The sequence below is a fragment of the Tursiops truncatus genome, chromosome 9, assembly GCF_011762595.2.
Source record: "Tursiops truncatus isolate mTurTru1 chromosome 9, mTurTru1.mat.Y, whole genome shotgun sequence".
NCBI classification, from domain to species: domain Eukaryota; kingdom Metazoa; phylum Chordata; class Mammalia; order Artiodactyla; family Delphinidae; genus Tursiops; species Tursiops truncatus.
Window position 1 is genome coordinate 34,391,605 of NC_047042.1, and position 19,954 is coordinate 34,411,558.

The 19,954-nt window shown below is 35.7% G+C and overlaps 1 protein-coding gene across 12 annotated transcripts in view; it reads right to left on the reverse strand.

The window, feature by feature from the left end:
• HDAC9 (histone deacetylase 9) overlaps positions 1-19,954 on the reverse strand; it is a 576,603-nt gene that overhangs the window by 69,380 nt on the left and 487,269 nt on the right. For all 12 annotated transcript variants that reach the window (XM_073809646.1, XM_033862982.2, XM_033862975.2 and 9 more), the window contains one exon: positions 10,713-10,846. In XM_073809646.1, the coding sequence (XP_073665747.1) occupies positions 10,713-10,846 (134 nt within the window). The remainder of the gene's footprint in view (positions 1-10,712; positions 10,847-19,954) is intronic.

Consider the following 19,954-nt stretch of genomic DNA (forward strand, 5'->3'; position numbering starts at 1 on the left):
CATCTAAAGGATGAAAAAGATGGTAAAATGGCTCATCCATTCAAAATCTAATACAAACAAACCCCTGATGAGCAACTCAGACAACAACATCTCAACAGTTCACCTCAGCGGTGGTTGTCAACACTTAAGTCAATTCGAGAGATTTTTCAGCACCTTTAGAGCAAAAAGTCATCTTGGAAAGATTATAAACATACACAATCACTAAGTGTAGCCACTGTTGCTGAAATCAAGTCAAATAAAAGCAGCTGAGCCTAATCAACAGGAGAGAGAGAGAGAAAGGAGGGAAAGAAGAAAGGCCTAGAAGCCAAACCTTAATAAGAGTGAGGGAGATCAAGAAAAGACATGCTATAGACTCAAATGTTAAGTGCAGAACCTTCAGTACCAGAGGCTGTAGCATCATCTCAACAGTTTCCATGTCTATGGCAATTTTTTTTTTCTCTAACAAGCTTAAAACAGTCATTTATTCTGTTTTGACAGGTGGTCTTCTAATGGCCATGTTCTCAAGTCACTACTCAAGGCTCTTAGTGCTATATGTACTCTCCTTTCTTTTACCTATCTTAAGTTTTTCAATGTTTTTATTTTAAATTCCATAGGAATGCCAACTGCTTAAGCTTTTCTCACCTCCTAAGAAAATTTCTTTCAGAGGAAGCAACCCAGGGTGCTGCTAATTGGCTTTGCATAACAGTAGGCAAATGTGGCCTTAAAGCAACTGTGACATTGTTTGTCAGCCAGCACAAATGCAGATTACCAAAATCAGTGTCTCTGAGAACCTCACAGATGTTTCTATTACTATAACTAACAAACGATGTGACTATTCACATAGGTATCTCTGATGCTAGCCCAAGCAACCTGATTCTTCACATTTAGATAGTCACTTTAATTTCTTACAATCCTCAAGCTGGAGTTTCTAAGTGCTTCATTAAAGAAGTTCAAAAATATTCATCATACAGTGACTGGACTGATAAATCCAAGTCCTGAACTTTGCCAACAAAAAGGAAAAAAATGGACTTCTGGTATGTCTTCAAAATCAGTTGCCTCAAGGCATTTCCTGTATCATGCTCAAATTAGTTTTAATCCAATAGTATATTATTTTGACTGACCTTGTGCATATTTCTTAAAAGAATAGTTAAGAGATGTTTTGCTAACTAGATCACTTTCATGATAAAAAAATATTTAAAAAGAAGAAATGCCTATTTTGGGTGTAACACTCAGATAACTTAGTTTTTTTAAAAAAATCAAGTTTGTGGTACCCATCTATGTATCTACATTGAGATGCAGAGCCAAGAGTTCCTGCTGATTTTACAATCCCTTTGGGTTATGTAATACATATTATTCTGCTGATAATAAGCCATATGAAGCAGCATTCTGCTGTATTGACATGGCCTGGCCAAGAACAACAAGGAAAAGAAATAGCATTCAAAAAACTGGCAAAATGTTTATGAACTCTAAATCCTCTGCACATGAATAAATACATCTGACAAAGTGCAGAGTCTCTCAAAAAAGCCCTTCTTGACCTTCCTAATTTGAGTTCAATTGCATGTTCAGTGTTGAGAAGCCAGTGTATGTTCTGCCAATGTTTTAAGCTCAAGCTTTACTACATTTTGTTATTTGTAAAAGTGAAATCCCGGATAATAAGTTATAATTGCCCTATTAATCACTTGAAAAGGGAGTTTGGAAGGAAAATGGGATTTGAAATTGCAATAATTGGTATCCTGAAAGACATCCTTTTTTATTTTCTTACCTAGAGCCTACCACATACTACTATGAAAACGACATGTATGCACTTTTTTTCAATGGTGAGGTACAAGCACTATGCCTTATATATTAGTTTTTCTAAGGGAATGAAACTTAAAACTTCAGTGTAGTGATGCTGTTAGTCATGATGACCTTTGAACTGGAAAAAAATACAGAAAACCAGGCCATGGATTATAAATTATATTGTCAATGAAAGAGAGAAGAACTTTTTGTTTCATATGTTGTTTCAAGTATTACATTTTCATTTCCTTTTTTCAAATGAATTATAATGTACAACACATATGTATTTTTCTTCCATTTTTCATTTAAAAAATCATTCTTTCTCTTAGCTTTGTTTCTCTGTGTATTGATAGACCTGACACACCAAAATTTACCTTTCAAAGTTCAATATACCAAATCCATCTGTTACCCTTAAAGTATTTTGTGAAAAATCTATATTTTTGCTTATATCCCTAAGATATCTCAATTAAAAAAGAAAGACATAGATTACTTAAATCTCTCTTGTTTAGTTCATAATGAACAAATTTTAGATTGTGCTTGTGTAATTGAAGACAGCCAATGAAAAGGAACAGGTAGCATTTAGGGTATTATAATAACTAAATCAAATTTACTATAAGACATCCAGATAATTGAAGTTGATTAAATAGTCAATGTAGCCCAAAAAAATCATTTAGTTTATCACTTACTGGAATTTTTAGCATTTATACACACACGTGGGCATGTTTAAGATTGGCCAATGGTACTTTTAGCCCTTCCTCTATTTCAAGCCTGGTCTTTCTAAAAACATAGAGAAAAGGCATAGGTCTCAAACTTTAAATTAGGTGACATCCCTCTAATGTCAGTAACTGTTCTATGAAAACAGTGTCTTTGACCTCTAGGTATAGCTTATATAATAAAGTGATCAAAGACATCCTAGTCAAATGAGCATACAAGGGAAGGAAGGTACAAAACACATCCATTTTGCTTTTTCAGTAAATTCAGATAAATTAAGAAAAACATGTAACTCCATACAACTGACTTGCATCTGTTCTGAAATACAATCATCTTTTAAAGAAAGAGACCACAGGAAAAATTATTCCATCTTCACTGGAAATCCTCCCTTGGAAGAAGGGAGTGGGCCAAGTGCAGAGATTACAAGAGCACAGAGATAGAATGTCATTTGAATGAATGTGTTCAAATAGAGCCAGTGAAATCCATAATTTCTTTTCACATAGTTGGAAAAGTAGTTGGCTTTTGAAACTGGGTAACATTTCTTTCTGGGCAGGTCAATCATCCATGGAGCCACAATCCACACCATACTGTGATTTTCTGCACATCTGGTGTAAGCCTTTGCATGCAAATATTAAAACCATCTACTTCCTTAAAATGTTTCTATGTTTAAAATGAAATAAGTAATTTGAGAATATAGGTGAATATGCAAAATACGTTATCTGGTAGGCAGAGACAACAGCCCAACATTAACTGATAAGGTAGAAGTAGTATTCATTTTTTGCACTCCCTTATTTCAATGAAAAACAAAAAAAAACAAAAAATAAAACCTCAACATTCTGTTTGATGTTATTTGTTCATAGGAATCTCAGAAATATTCTAATATTTAGAAAATCTTAGACACCATGACCTGTGTGTGATATGAATTAGCAGTCCACTAATAACAACATTAATCACCAGATAGTTACATCCTTTGAGTTACTGTGCTAATATTACACAACAGAGTAAAGACTTGAGCAGTGCTCAAGTGTTCTGTCTCATATTTTCCTTCAAATTAAAAATGTACATATTTACTTAAATAAATATAGCACAATAATCATATTGAAACATCATAGGTTTGTAAGATAATGACAATAAAACTTATGTGTTCAGTGTGCAGAAGAAAATATACTTTTTCCCCTTCATAAATACTGCAGGTGAAAACATGAGTTACTTTTTTGAGATACACGGGCCTCTCACTGTTGTGGCCTCTCCCGTTGCGGAGCACAGGCTCCGGACGCACAGGCTCAGCGGCCATGGCTCATGGGCCCAGCCGCTCCACGGCATGTGGGATCCTCCCAGACCGGGGCACGAACCCGTGTCCCCTGCATCGGCAGGCGGACTCTCAACCACTGCGCCACCAGGGAAGCCCATCATGAGTTACTTTTAAAGAACAGTATGAATTACAGATTTTTAAAATGATTTTGTATATGTTTATTTTATAAGCAAAGTAATATTTTGAGTTTGTGAAAAAAGGCAAAATATATAAAGTAGCTGTAACATTCTGTACATTCACTAGAAAAATAAATGAATTGATATGATGATATTAATGAATGCATATGAACTTTGAAATATTTGTTGAATTGCAATTAATTTGTCCAAAAGCTTTCCATGGTCTGGAAGTGAATCTAATGGTAATTTGATCTGAAGTCTTCTCCAGAGTAGTCAGAAAAATATGTTGCAATTTAGTTATGTGATGTGAAAGAAAAAAGAATGACCTTTGGCAATGTAAATTCAAGTTCAGGTCTTGGATCTATTGCATTCTGGCTGCATGACTTTGAATGGATTTCTCAAACCTCTTTGAGACTCGATATCACCATCTGTAAGATGGAAATAGTATGTATCTCTCAGCTGAAAGAATTTACAAATGGTGACCGAAAAAAAGAGTTTATAAATATTTTTAAGACTCCAGACCAAGATGGTGACACAGGAGGCTCTTGAATTTTCTTCCTCCCATGGATGCACTGAATGTATAGCTACAAACAGAGCAATTCCCTTGAAAGAAACTAGCTGAGTGACGACTACACACTGAGCAAATGAGAAAATACCCATATCAAAATGGGTGGGAAATTCTTAGATACACTTTTGCCATGAACACTCATTTCCCAGCTTCTCCCTGAGGAGTGAAGGGTTTGGACTATACATCTAGCACCCCAACTTTTAAGGCTCCCACCAGAAGAAGGGGCTCCCAAAATACTTAGCTCTGAAAGCCAACAGGGCTTGGTTTCTTGAGTCCCATAGGACCATAGCAAACAAAAAAGCAGTTCTTAAGTATGTGAGCACTTACCATCAATACTATAGCTATCCTCCCAAGGATCAGTGCAGAGGGAGCAGGCAAAAATGCTCATCTCCCAGTCTTTCTCTGCAAGGGATTTGACTACATACTTTACAAGCTGCTGCCTGAGGGGTCTGGCTTCTAATTAGTTCACATCAAGATGCTGACTGTGATTCTCCCCAGAGCGTTCAATAGCTGGTGGGCACTTCTCCTGCCTTCTTCTTCTGGTTCCCTCCAACAATAAAACCAAGTCACCAAGTGTCTCCATGGAAGGAGCTTGTTCACATATCTAGCACCACAAGTTTTATGGTTGCGACCTGAAGGATGGGACCCCAAATCACCTAGCTCTGACAGCTAATAGAGTATGTGTTTATTAGTCCCATAGGACTGTAGCAAACAAAGAAGTAAGTTTTAAATGGGCACAGGAGTACCCCTCATGTCAACACACCTGAGTTCAGTGTAGAAGGAAAGGCAAAAATTTCCATCTCACAGTTTCTCTTTGGAAGGGGTTTGACTGCATACTTTCCAGTCAGCTTCTAATCAGCCTACTTCTAGGTGCTGACTGTGATTCTTGCCTTATGGACACTTATAGGTTTGGGCACACCCTCAACTACTGGGAGCCACTAACAATGAAGACTGTGGCTTGGACAATCACAAAAGTTTGAGAGGTAACCAGGAGCTTGGGCTGGGCTGATAGACAAAGTTCTTCTCCTAATGAGACCAGTCTATCAAGACTGGGAGAGGTGGGTGTTTTTATAATGTGCAGAAACCAACAAAGAAAGTCAAGGAAAGTGAAGAAACAGGGGAATATATTCCAAACAAAAGAAGATAAATCTCCAGAAACTAATCTTAGTGAAATGGAGATAAGTGATTTACCCCACAGAGTATTCAAAATAACAGTCCTAAATATGGTCACCAAGGTCAGGGAGCAATGCATGAACAAAGTGAGAATTTCAACAAAGAGAAAGAAAATATTAAAAAATACCAAGCAGAGGGCTTCTCTGGTGGCGCAGTGGTTGAGGGTCCACCTTGCAATGCGGGGGACGCGGGTTCGAGCCCTGGTCTGGGAGGATCCCACATGCCGCGGAGCGGCTGGGCCTGTGGGCCACAACTACTGAGCCTGTGAGCCACAGCTACTGAGCTCGTATGCCACAACTGCTGAAGCCCGTGTACCGCAGCAGGGGAGGCCACCTCCATGGGAAGCCCGCGTATCTCAACGAAGACCCAGTGCAGCCAAAATTAAATAAAATTAAAAAAAAAAAAATACCAAGCAGAAATCACAGAACTGAAGAATACAATAAGTGAACTGAAAAATTCAATAAAGGAGTTTAACAGCAGACTAGATCAAGTAAAAGAAAAGATCAGGGAACTCAGACAAGGCAGTGAAACTCATCAAATCAAAGCAGCAAAAGAAAAAAGAATGAAAAACAATGACGATAGCTTAAAGGACTTAATGAACTCCATTAAGCAGACCACCATATACATTTTAGGTTTCCCAGAAGGAGAAGAGAGAGAAAGGGCCAGAAAGTGTATTTGAAGAAATAGTGGCTAAAAACTATCCTAACCTGGGGAAAGAAACAGACATCCAGATCCAGGAATCCCAGAGAATACCAAATAAGATGGATCTAAAGAGACACACATCAAGGTATATTATAATTAAATTGTCAAACTTAAAGACAAAGAGAGAATCTCAAAAGCAGCAAGAGAAAAGCAACTTGTTACATATAAGGGAATCTCATTAAGATTATGAGTGGATTTTTCAACAAAAAACTTGCAGACCATAAGCGAATGGGATAATATATTCAAAGTGTAGTAAGAAAAAACTGCCAACCAAGAATACTTCACCCAGCAAAGCTGTCCTTAAGAATTCAAGGAGAAAGTTTTGAAGACAAACAAAAGCTAAAGGGTTCATCACCAGTAGATTTGCCTTACAAGATATGTTAAAGAGAGTTCTTCAAGCTGAACTAAAGGATGCTAACTAGTAACATGAAAACAAAAAAGTATATAAAACTCAGTGGTAAAGTATGTATATATTATAAATATATATATACACACACACATACATGTATATACATACATGTATATATATACATACATATATATATTTTTATACTTAAATTCAGAATACTCTTATATTGTAATGGTGGTGGGTAAATCACTTATAACTCTAGTGTAAAGGTTAAAAGACTGAAGTATTAAAAATAATCCATAACTACAATAATTTTTAATGATTACACAGTATAAAAAATGTATATTTTGACATCAAAAACATAAATTGTGGGAGGAAAGTATAAAAATGTAGAGCTTTTCTAAGCATTAAAAATTAAAATGTTATTGGCTTAAAATATTATACACTATTAAAACTATAAGAAGTTTTATGTAAGCCTAACGGTAACCACAAAGCAAAAACCTATAGTAGATATGCAAAAGATAAAGAGAAGGGAATCAAAACATACCACTACACAAAATCATCAATTCACAAATGCAAACGGAAGACAGCAAGAGAGGAAAAACAGAAGTACGAAACAGCCAGGAAACAACAAGATGGCAACAGTAAGCCCATATATATCAATAACTTCTTTAAATTTAATGGACTAAATTCTCCAGTCAAGATATATAGTTGCTGAATGATTAAAAAAACAAGGCTGAACTACATGCTGTCTACAAGAGAATCACTTCAGGTTTAAGGACACACAGGCTGAAAGTGAAGGGATGGAAAATATATGCCATGCCAATGGAAACAAAAAGCAGGGCAGGTATACTTATATCAGAAAAAATAAACTTTAACCCCCAAACTGTAATATAAGACAAAGAAGATCATTATAAAATGAAAAAGGGGTCAATTCACCAAGAGGATATAACACAACGGATAGGTTAGATAGAAAATCAATAACGAAACACTGGACTTAAACTACATTAGATGGCATAGACCTAACAGACATATACAGATCATTCCATCCAACAGCGGCAGAATATACATTCTTCTTAAGCACACATGGAACATTCTCCTGGAGAGATAATACAGTAGGCCACAAAACCAGTCTTAGCAAATTTTAAAAGACTGAAATCATCCCAATTATTTTTTCTGACCACAATAGCATGAAACTAGAAATCAATGACAAGAAAACACTGGAAAATTCACAAATAGATAGTAATTTAACAACATGCTACTGAACGATCAATATGTCAAAGAAGAAATCAAAAGAAATAAAATAAATCTTGAGACAAATGAGAATGGAAGCACAAATTACCAAAACGTATGGCATGCAGCAAAAGCCATTCTAAGAGAGAAGTTTATAGTGATAAATGCTTACATTAAGAAAAAAGAAAGATCTCAACTAAACAACCTAACTTTACACCTCAAGAAACTAAAAAGTGAAGAATAAACTAAGGCCAAATTAGTAGAAAGAAGGAAACAACAAAGATCGGAGTGGAAATAAATAAAATAGAGATTAAAAAGACAATAGAAAAAAATCAATAAAACTAAGCTTGTTTTATGAAAAGATAAAATTGATAAACTTTTACCTAGACTAAGAAAAAATGAGAAAGGCCTCAATTAATAATGCATGAGGAGACATTACAATTCATAACAGAAATACAAGGGAACATAAGAAACTACTATGAAAAATTATATGCCAACAAATTAAATAACTTAGAAGAAATGGATAAACTTCTAGAAACAAAAAACGCATCAAGATTGAATAACGAAGAAACAGAAAATCTGAACAAACAAATTACTAGTAAGGAGACTGAATTAGTAATCAAAAACCTCCCAACCAAGAAAAGTCCAGAATCAGATGGCTTCACTGGTGAATTCCATCAAATATTAAAGAAGAAGTAATACCAATCTTTCTCAAACTCATCCAAAAAATTGAAGAGGAGGTAAGATGTCCAAACTCATTTTTGGAGGTCAGCATTTCCTTGATACCAAAGCCAGTAAAGAACACTACAAGGAGAGAAATTACAGGCCAATATCCCTGATGAACAGAGATCAACTATCCTCAACAAAATACTAGCAAAGTGAATTCAACAGTACATTAAAAGGATCATATGCCATGATTAAGTGGGGTTTATTCCTGGGATGCAAGCGTAGTTCATCATCTGTAAATAAATAAATGCAATAAGCTACATCAACAAAATGAAGGATAAAGACTATATAATAATCTTAATAGATGCAGACAAAGCATTTGACAAAATTCAACATCCTTTCATGAAAAAAACTCTCAATAAATTTGGTATAGAAGGAAGGTACCTCAACATAATAAGTCCCGTATATGAGAAACTCACAGCTAACATGATACTCAATATTGAAAAGCTGAAAACTTTTCCTCTAAGATTAGAAACAAGATAAGGATACCCACTCCTGTCACAGCAATGGTAATCATCAATAAAATGAAAAGGCAACCCATGGAATGGGAAAAAGTATTTACCACATATCCAATAAGCAGTTAGTATCCAAAATATACAAGGAATTCATACAACTCAATAGCAAAACAAACAAACAAACAAACTAAACCAAATACCACAATTCAAAATAGGCAAAGGATCTGAATATGTGTTTTTCCAAAGAAGACATACAAATGGCAACATGTACATGAAAAAGTATTCAACATCATTAATGATCAGGAAAATGCAAATCAAACCATAATGAGATACTTCCTCACATATTGTTAGGACGTGTATTACCAAAAAGGGAAGAGATAAATGCTGGTAAGGATGTTGGGAAAAGGGAACCCTTGTGCATTCTTGGTAGTATAGTCACTATGGAAAACAGTAGGAGGTCCCTCAAGAAATTAAAAATAGAACTACCATATGACCCAGGAATCTCACTTCTGGGCAAATATCCGAAGGAAATGAAATCACTATTTCATTATCTCAAAGAGATATCTGAACTGCCAGATTTATTGCAGCACTATTCACAATAGTCAAGGTTTGGAAACAATGTAGGTGTCCATCCACAGATGAATGGATAAAGAAAATGTAATACACACACATACACATACACAGATACAATGGAATATTTCACAATCTTAAAAAAAAGAATGAAATTCTGTCTTTTGTGACAACATGGATGAACATGGACGGTATTATGCCAAGTGAAATAAGCCAGATAGAGAAAATGAAAAACTACATGGTATCACTTATGTAGAACCAAAAACAAACAAACAAAATAGTTGAATTCATAGAAACAGAGGGTAGAATGGTGGTTGCCAGGAGCTGGGTGGTGGGGGGAATAAGGAGAGGTTGGTAAATGTTTTTAAACTTTCACTTATAAGATGAATAAGGCTTGAGGATGTAAAGTATAACATGGTGAATATAACTGATAATACTGTCTTGTATAATTAAATTTTCTAAGAGAGTAGAACTTAAGTATTTTCATCAAAAAAAAAGTAACTGTGAGGTGATGAATGTGTTAAATGAACTCAGTGGAGGGAATCATTTTACAATGTATACGCACATCAAATCATAACTGTATATGTTAGATATATGTACTATAACTTTATTTGCCAATTATACCTTAATAAAGCTGAAAAAATATTTTTCAAAAGCTTTTTTCCCCCCTGAACTGACATAATCCTACAGAAAATATTAAGAGAACTTTTCTTTGAGTTATTTCTTTTTCAATGTTTCACTGCTCATTAGCCGGATCAATATACAAACCATTTCCTCCCAAGGGTTATCTTTACTTATTTATTGACGTCTGCCAATAACCTGATCAAGGGGAGTACTATATGGATTCCATAACTGGGCAAAAGTTATAGCATATACCATGAGAACATGTAAACTTTTCTTATCCAAGGCTTTCCTTCTTCCTTAAAATTGTAAGAGCTCCATTGTGTTTTCTGAGTTCACGTGATTTTAAAAAAGACAAAAAATATGCATGCATACATTCCTGGTCCTTTACCCCTACTCTTTTGTACTTTTAGTTTTTTACCTCATTTCCTAGAAGGGCATTTACACAGGCTTCTGATGCATCGCAGATGGCTGTGAGATCATGTCCTCCTTCTAGAGCCAACACCACATGTCCATCAGCCAGTGTCATCAATTGCTTCGTCAAATGACCAAAGCCTAACATAATGCAAACAGAACATTTCAAAGTATAAATTAAAAGTTAACTGACCACTAGAATCTAATATTGATTGAGCATTTATTCTGCATATGTCCTTTCTCAGCACTTCCCATGTGCTAACTTGTTTAATACTCACAATAACTTGATAAGTTAGGTCCTATTAGTATCTCTATTTAACAAATGAGGGCACCAAAACCCAAGATCCCACAGCTAAGAAGTATCACAACTAAGATTTACAACAGTCGTTTTGGTTCTTCACCAGTGCACATTACTGCCTTTCACAACACATTCTATGTGTACCTGGATGAAAAACTTGAATAGTGTTTCGCTGTTAATAAGGTAAAGAATTCCGTTTCCTTAATATTTCTTTCCTGTTTCCATCATCTGCCTTCATTATAAAAGGAAGTTTTCTATATATCACCTCAAAGTACTTAACTATCACATTAGATTTTACAGACATTCTTTTACTATGAAATAGTTGATAAATGCAAAAAATAATATCTATTTATGTTATAAAGTGTAATATGAAAAACACCTGGTCACTCACCTTCCAATTTAAGGAAAATACTTTTGAAGCCCCCTGTATGCTTCTCTCTAACAACATAATTCCTCCTCACTATGGGAAATCAGGATCCTGAGTTTATGTTTATAACTCCTTTGCTTTCCATTGTTAATTTGCTTATTTTGGAACTTTATAAAAATGGTTTTATACTGTTGCACCTTGCTCTTTTCACACATTTTGTTAGCTCATCTCTGTTGATACATGTAGCTACAGTTCTATGCTGTCTAGTAGGCCATTTAACAAGTATAGAAGAATTTATTTACCCATTCTCCTGCTGACAAATATTTAGGTTTTGTGTTATTACAAAAAAATGCCCCTATGGGACTTCCCTCGAGGTCCAGTGGATAGGACTCTGCGCTTTCACTGCCGTGGGCCCGGGGTTCCATACCTGGTCAGGGGAACTAAGATCCCACAAGCCATGTAGTGTGGCCAAAAAAAAATGCCCCATGAACATTCTTATACCAGTCTTCTGGTGTACATGTGCAAGAGCAGAGTGAAATTGTCATGACTTAAAACCTGCTAAATAATACCAGATCATTTCCAAAGGACTATTATCAATCCCCATTCTGAGAAGCAGTATATATTAGAATCCCAGTTTAGTCACATCCTTGCCACCATTTGGTATGATTTGCCAACTGGGTGGATGAATGATAGCATCTTACCGTGGTTTCCTTCAGTATAAGGAGGAACCTTTCTATTTCTACTCCAAATTAGAGTTTTTATTATAAACAGATGTTGAATTTAATTATTTTACTATACCAAATGAGATGGTTTTTTTCCTATAATTTCATAGTGTTGTGAGTTACATTAATATTTCAAATATTTAGCCATCATTGAATTTATGAAATAAAATAAGTTTGGTTGTGATATATTATCTTTTTTATACAAAGCTGGATTTGTTTGACTAATGCTTTGTTTAGAATTTTTTTCACCTATGTTTATGAAAGGGGTTAATCTATAAATTTCCATTCTTTTATTGACCATGTTGAATTTTATTATGGTCAGAACCTCTTTTTCTATTATTTGACCCTAGAATGTTGGGTAGAAATCTTCTGTAAAACCATTTGACTCTTGTGTTTTCTTTGAGGAAGATTTTTATCTACTGAGAATTTCTTTAGGGATTAGAGGACTATTTGTGTTTTCAATATCTTCCTAAGCTATATTTTTCTAGAAATTTCTATCTTTTGTGTTCAAATTTATTCAGTAAAGTTATTTATTACCTTTATTATCATATGTTGGCACTCCAATTAGATGTAGTCATTGTTACTGTATCCTCAACATCTCTGAAGTTTTCTTTCATATTTTCTTTCTGTCCTGCATTATGTGTACTTTTATTTCAGATCTATCTTCCAGACTTTCTCTCTCCAGATGTATCTTATCTGCTATTTATACTTCTACAGATATTTTCATTTCAGGGATTACATTGTTCAAATCTAGATGTTCTATTTGGTTATATTTCATAACTTCCTAGTCATTTTTATATTTTCTTACTTTTGGTTCCTGTTTTTATTCTTTCTTTTATTTCTTTAGGCATAATTATTTTATTTTCTATATCTGCTATTTGAAGTCTTTATGGCTTACTTTTACTATTTTTTGTTTCTGATGATTCAGCCTCATGATGTCTTAATTCTCCTTTGTTTTTTGAATTTTTTTGCACTCATATTAATCAGAACTTTATATGTGAGAAAGCTTGGAAGCCTGAGTTGAATGTGATATTTATCTTTGAAACCTGAGTTGAGTGTGATTTTGTTTGCTTCTGCTGGATGGCTGAAACATTACCAACCAAGATCAATTTAAAATTTTTAGACTCAAGGGCTGTTTTTTTTTTTTAATGCACAGATAATGTAAATATGGACCCCCAAATGATTACAAATTGACATAGAAAAAAATATAGTTTTTTTTTTCCCTTTCCATTCCCTTTGAAATTCCTTCTACTGATAGCCATAGCTAAGATCAATTTGTTGTTTTATTCAGCAGTATTTCCTTTTCTCCTATTTATCCTTTTCTTTAGAGTTGGCCCTTTGACATTCCCTTTTTTATTCTGGTCTCCAGTCAAAACCCTTCCCTTCATAGACCCAAAGCTTCGACTCCCCTTTCTAGTATGCAGTAGTCTATTAATGCTCAAGCTTTCGCCAACTGAACACTTTGGGATAGCCCAGGGTGGCCACCAGCTATAGTATTTGCTCACTTTTCTTCATCTTTTTGGAAGTCCTCCATAAACTTAAAAGAGTAGTCTTGATATTTTCACGTAGGAGTATTTCAGTATATGCAGTCACTCATATTGCCAAATGTAAATGTCTCTCAGTTAATATTTAAAAAATTTTAACATTTCATCAACCTGCTCAATTTCAGGCACTACTGAAAAAAAAAAGGATAAATGAAAATATATAAAACCATGTGTTTGGGCTTCCCTGGTGGCGCAGTGGTTGAGAATCTGCCTGCCAATGCAGGGGACACGGGTTCGAGCCCTGGTCTGGGAAGATCCCACATGCCGTGGAGCCACTAGGCCCGTGAGCCACAACTACTGAGCCTGCACATCTGGAGCTTGTCCTCCGCAACAAGAGAGGCTGCGACAGTGAGAGGCCCACGCACCGCGATGAAGAGTGGCCCCCGCTCGCCGCAACTAGAGAAAGCCATTGCACAGAAACGAAGACCCAACACAGACAAAAATAAATAAATAAATAATTTTTTAAACAACAACCATGTGTTCAATATGGCATTTCATTTTTTTAATAGGCTTTAAGAACATGCAGGACATAAACATTTAATTTTTAAAACAATTGTATTTTTAAAGCAGTTAACAGATGTGTTGCTACAGCATAACACATCTGGACTGGGCTCCCAGATCCTCACATGCTCAGCGGCCCACAAGTTCCTGAATCACTTGTTGAAAACAAGTGGCCAAGATTGCGGAGTAGGAAGACCCTGAGCTCACCTTCTCCCATGGGCACACAGAAATTACAACTATTTACAGAGCACCTATTGAGGAGAAAGACTAAAAGGATATCAGAAAAGATGTACAACTAAAGATATAAAGAAGGAACCACAATGAGATGGGTAGGAAGGGCAAAGATGTAGTATAGTCAAGACCCATATTCCTAGGTGGGCACCCACAGACAGGAGGCTAATTACAATTACAGAGGTTCTCCCCAAGGAGCAAGGGGTCCAAGCCCCACATCGAGCTCTCCAGCCTGGGGGTCCTGCACTGGGAAGCCAAGATCCCAGAAAGTTTGGCTCTGAAGGGCAGTGGGGATTACTTTGGGGAGAGTCAGAGGGCCGTGGGAAATAGACTCCACTCTTTTTTATTAATTAACGTATTTATTTATTTATTTTAGGCTGCATTGGGCCTTCGTTGCTGCGCGTGGGCTTTCTCTAGTTGTGGCGAGCGGGGGCCACTCTTTGTTGCGGTGCATGGGCTTCTCATTGTGGTGGCTTCTCTTGTTGTGGAGCACGGGCTCTAGGCACGCAGGCTTCAGTAGTTGTGGCTCGCGTGCTCAGTAGTTGTGGCTCACGGGCTTAGTTGCTCCTCGGCATGTGGGATCGTCCCAGACCAGGGCTCGAACCCATGTCCCCTGCATTGGCAGGCAGATTCTTATCCACTGCACCACCAGGGAAGTCCCTAGACTCCACTCTTAAAGGCACACACAAAATCTTACACTCTCCAGGACCCAGGGCAGAAACAGTAATTTGAAAGGAGCCTGAGTCAGACACACCTGCTGATCCTGGAGTAATAAAAGGGAGAAACCTACAAACAAGAATACTTTACCCAGCAAGGCTTTCATTCAGATTTGATGCAGAGATCAAAAGTTTTACAGACAAGGAGAAGCTAAAAGAGTTCAGCACCACCAAACTAGCTTTACAAGAAATGTTAAAAGGACTTCTCTATGTGAAAAAGAAAGGGCCATAACTAGAAATATGAAAATTATGAAAAGAAAAGTTTTATTGGTCAAGGCAAATATATAGAAAAGGTAGTAAATTAGCCACGTATAAAGCTAGTAGGAAAGTTTAAAGACCAAAGAAGTAAAATCATCTATATCCACAATAAGTACTTAAGGGATGCACAAAACAAAAAGATGTAAAATATTATGTCAAAAACAGTAAACATGGGAAGGGGAGTTAAAATTCAGGGTTGTTAAAATGTGTTTGAACTTAAGAGATCAGCAACTTAAAATAATCATATTTATATTTAGATTGCTATATATAAACCTCATGGTAACCACAAACCAAAAATCTACAATAGATACGCACACAAAAAAGAAAAAGGAATTCAAACATAATTCTAAAGATAGTCTTTTGGCTTTAAAAGACACATGAGACCCAATGCACTCAACAGATATATAGAGAAAAAGATATCAGGCTTGCGGTTATCAGAGGTGGGGTTTAGGGGGAGGGGGAATTGCATGAAGGCAGTCAAAAGGTACACACTTCCAGTTATAAGATAAATAAGTACTACGGATGTAATGTACAGCATGATAAATCTAATTAACATTGCTGTGTGTCATATATGAAAATTGCTAAGAGAGTAAATCCTAAAAGTTCTCATTGCAAGGAAAATATTTTTTTCTATCTCTTTAATTTTATATCTACATATATGGGATGATGCATGTTCACTAAACTTACTGTGATTATCATTTCATGATTTATATAAGTCAATTTATTATGCTATACACTTAAACTTATACAATACTTGTATATCAATTATATCTCAAAAAAACTGGAAGCGGAAAAAACCAAAACATTAACAAAATTAATAGACTGTTTAAGAGCAGTTTTGGGGTTATCGAAAATTTAAGCAGAAAGCACAGAGAGTTCCAATATCCTACCCTACCCCCTTGCTGTGGTTTCCCCTATTAATAATAGCTTGCATTAGTGTGGTACATTTGTTACAGTTGATGAACCAGTATTGATACATTATTGTTAACAAAAGTCTATGACCAGGATTTACTCTTTGTGTTGTATAGTTCTATGGGCTTTGCCAAACACATAAAGTCATGTATCCACCATTGTAGCATCATACAGATTAGTTTCAAGGTCCTAAAATTCCCTGTGCTCCACCTATTCATCCCTCCTCTCCGCCCCCCAATCCCTGCAAACAAATGATCTTTTTTGTCTCTATAGTTTTGTTACTCATTTTTTCAGTTTACATTAATTCAAATTTTTAGCTTCTTGTATTAACCATTCTAAGTACAAGACTATTTCATTCTCCCTCATTTATATAATACTTATAATATTTACAATACTTCTAGATCCATGAAAACTTGAAAGAATTATCACGAATGTGGAAATGCATGGTCTGCAAGCCTACCTAGGCTGCTCTCAAGCCTGACCTTGTTCTTCTCTTAGGTATTGTGGGCTTCTGTTTGAAAAGAAAGTAAATTTTCAGGATAAGGTTGGTAGAAGTAATGCAAGTCTCTAAAATTGTCAAGCAATGAGACCCTAAAACCAAATTAAGTTGCTTCCATTTTAGAACAATGAAATAGTATCATCTTAATCCTTGGAATGCATTGAGATATCCACTCAATAAACCAGGGCTGTCCAGAATTTCAGCTCTGGTCTAGCACTTGAGGTTAACTATGAACAAGGTGAGTTCATTTCCCCATTACCTTGCAGCACTTCAATGTTGATTCTATCCACTTAGCTACTATTTTGATGGAAGTCAAAATATTCACTTTATAATTACCCTATGTTTCTAAATACTTGGCAAAAACTATTCTAAAAAAGATTTAAAAATTAAGTGAAAACTGTTTTGTTTTTTGCGGTACGCGGGCCTCTCACTGTTGTGGCCTCTCCCGTTGCGCAGCACAGGCTCCGGACGCGCAGGCTCAGCGGCCATGGCTCACGGGCCCAGCCGCTCCGCGGCATGTGGGATCTTCCCGGACCAGGGCACGAACCCGTGTCCCCTGCATCGGCAGGCGTACTCTCAACCACTGCGCCACCAGGGAAGCCCAGGTAAAAACTGTTTTTAAGCATTATTGTGTTTTTCACTTCTATGGACCTCATGATGATACCAATAAGAATCTTTTCCACAGGCCATTTAGGAATGAGGCTGAACACATTAAGCTCCACCTTCTTACCTGACTGCTATAAAAAGAACGGTAAGCTTACAGAAAATGTGTAATACAGAGTCCTGATCCTAATGCTTAGAAACGTACTTGGCCTAAGTCAGGGTTAATAGCACATAGTAAGTAATTCTATTCTAGAAGATAAATGAGCAAGAAATATTCCTAATACTCACAGACAGATATTTCTACTAATCATATTGTTAAATATTCTGAACAGCTTTTCCTGTAACCTAAACCATGGCTACAGTGATAACTTAAAAAGAGATAATAATAAATCAAGCCTGTATGCCACATCTTTCATACTGAAGGTTCCTAGCAATTGAGAATTCAATTATCTAAAGTTACTACTGAGTGAATCAAATCACATGGATTAAAAAAAAGGAGGTGGGGAGAGGGATAAAGTCTCAAATCTGATTTAAGTTCACTCTTTCCTTTGGGAATAAAAAAAAAGTCCCGTAAAATACCAAATTTAGAGGGGATAGTAAAAAGTGGAAGGAAAGAATGGAATGAAGCTAATCTTTGATCTCTATCCAAATTCCTCTTTCTTTTACCTACAGGGTTTATTTCCCATTCACATGTTACCCATGTGATCTCTGGAGCCACAGATTGAGGCAGCTGAACTCTGAGTTATCCTTGCACAAAACGTTCAAGTGAAGTAAAGAAATAAAATTTCTACGAGGCCTAAGCTCTTTCTTCCCATCAAAGTAAGAAATTTAAGAACAACATTTTACTTCTATTAACCTGAGTTCTACTGTGTCCATTACTGCTGTACGTATATAAGAGGGATTAGAAAAGCTAAGTGTGGCTACCAATGTCAAGGTATTATTTTTCTGGACATGAGAAAAAGAAGATTCAGTGGTGCGTGCATGTGTGCGTGTATGTGTGTTTATTTGAGAGGTTTTGTAACATAATTTTAATGGGCATAATTACAAGTTTCATTTAATAGTTTTTACTTCCAGCTTCACAAAAGCACAGAAGTTCATCCTACATGTCACAACAAACTGAACCTGTACAGCTGAAAAATTATAGCAGAGAGCATAGCGCCAGCAAGGTTTTCCTCAAGGAGGTTCGAGTGTCTGGAGTGTGAGGGTTGATGGGAAAGAAGCGATCAAGTGAGAAAGTAAGTCTGTATAACATGGTGCATGTTGAGCTCAAGCAATTACAGATATGAAATGGGGTGGAACTGGGTTCTTAAGGTCCACATATACCTTTTGTTTCTGAATATTTTTTAGAGGGTGGGGTACTTAGGGAGGAGCCTGGTTGCCTGGGGCAGCAAGATGGGCAGTATCAGGTTAGTGACTGGAAATGATACATATTCAGTGAAAATCAGCCTCAGAAGTTGTCCCTACCATGTGCATTGACTGTGACAGAATACCCTAAGAAATATTTTTCAAAGTGAAAGTTGGCACCTTAAGCTCTTCTGAGAAAATCTTGTAGAATGAGGCATTATCAAAATACTATCACTACTACTTACTGTACTACTGCTACTGCCACTACACTAAAGAATACTATATATAACCTGGCTGTTTCAAAAAGCATTAATTTAATTAAATCAGCGTTATTAAAAGCATAAGAAGGAAGGTACACTGTAACAAATCTTTTTTTTGTTTTTTGATGACCGAACATACTGAACTGGTAACTACCAAGACTGAGACAGCACTGAGGAAGAGAACTGCAAGGGCATCTTCAGCTAGAAATCCTCTGATTCAGTGGAAGCAAACTTAATTTTGTTGCTTCTGAAAAGAATATTAACTAAGCAGTAAATATGGTAGTGCTTCAAATGACCAATTTCACTGTGATTTCCCGAAATTCTATGAGGGTTCATTTCTGCTAAAGAAGTCATATCGTGTCAGCATTTTTATTAAGTTTGGAGAAATTGTTTGAAATGAAAAGTTGCTCTAGGAAGCCTCAAAGATTAAACTTTAGATATATATTTCATAACTAAGCCATTAGGACACAAAAGGATTCACCCTTCAAAATGGCATGTCTCATATGCTTCTCCCTAATGTTTCCCAAATAGTTCCCAGAATATTGGTAGTGCAAGGAAACAACCCTAACTTTATTTTAATTTCCGTTTGAAAACAACTATTTTCAAAAGAAAAATTAAACATGTTCATTGTGGAAAATATGGAAATAGAAAATAGAAAAAAAAAAGGCAAATAAAATTATGTAATATATAACAAATATGATATATGTTGTTATACATTATATATTTTTTAATAAATAATAATAAAATAATTATAATTTATATAATTATAAATCCAGTCCTACCAATCAGAAATAGCCAATCCCACTTTTGTGGTATTTCATGCTTATAGTTTTTGTGTATTTTTAAAATAAAACAGGATCATATTGTAATTTTTAATTTTACATTTACAAATACAAATATAGTGGAAAACATGTTTCATATACTCTGCAATATCATTCTAAATGTATTAATATACCAACTAATTCTCTGTTTTTAGATATTAAATTATTACTAG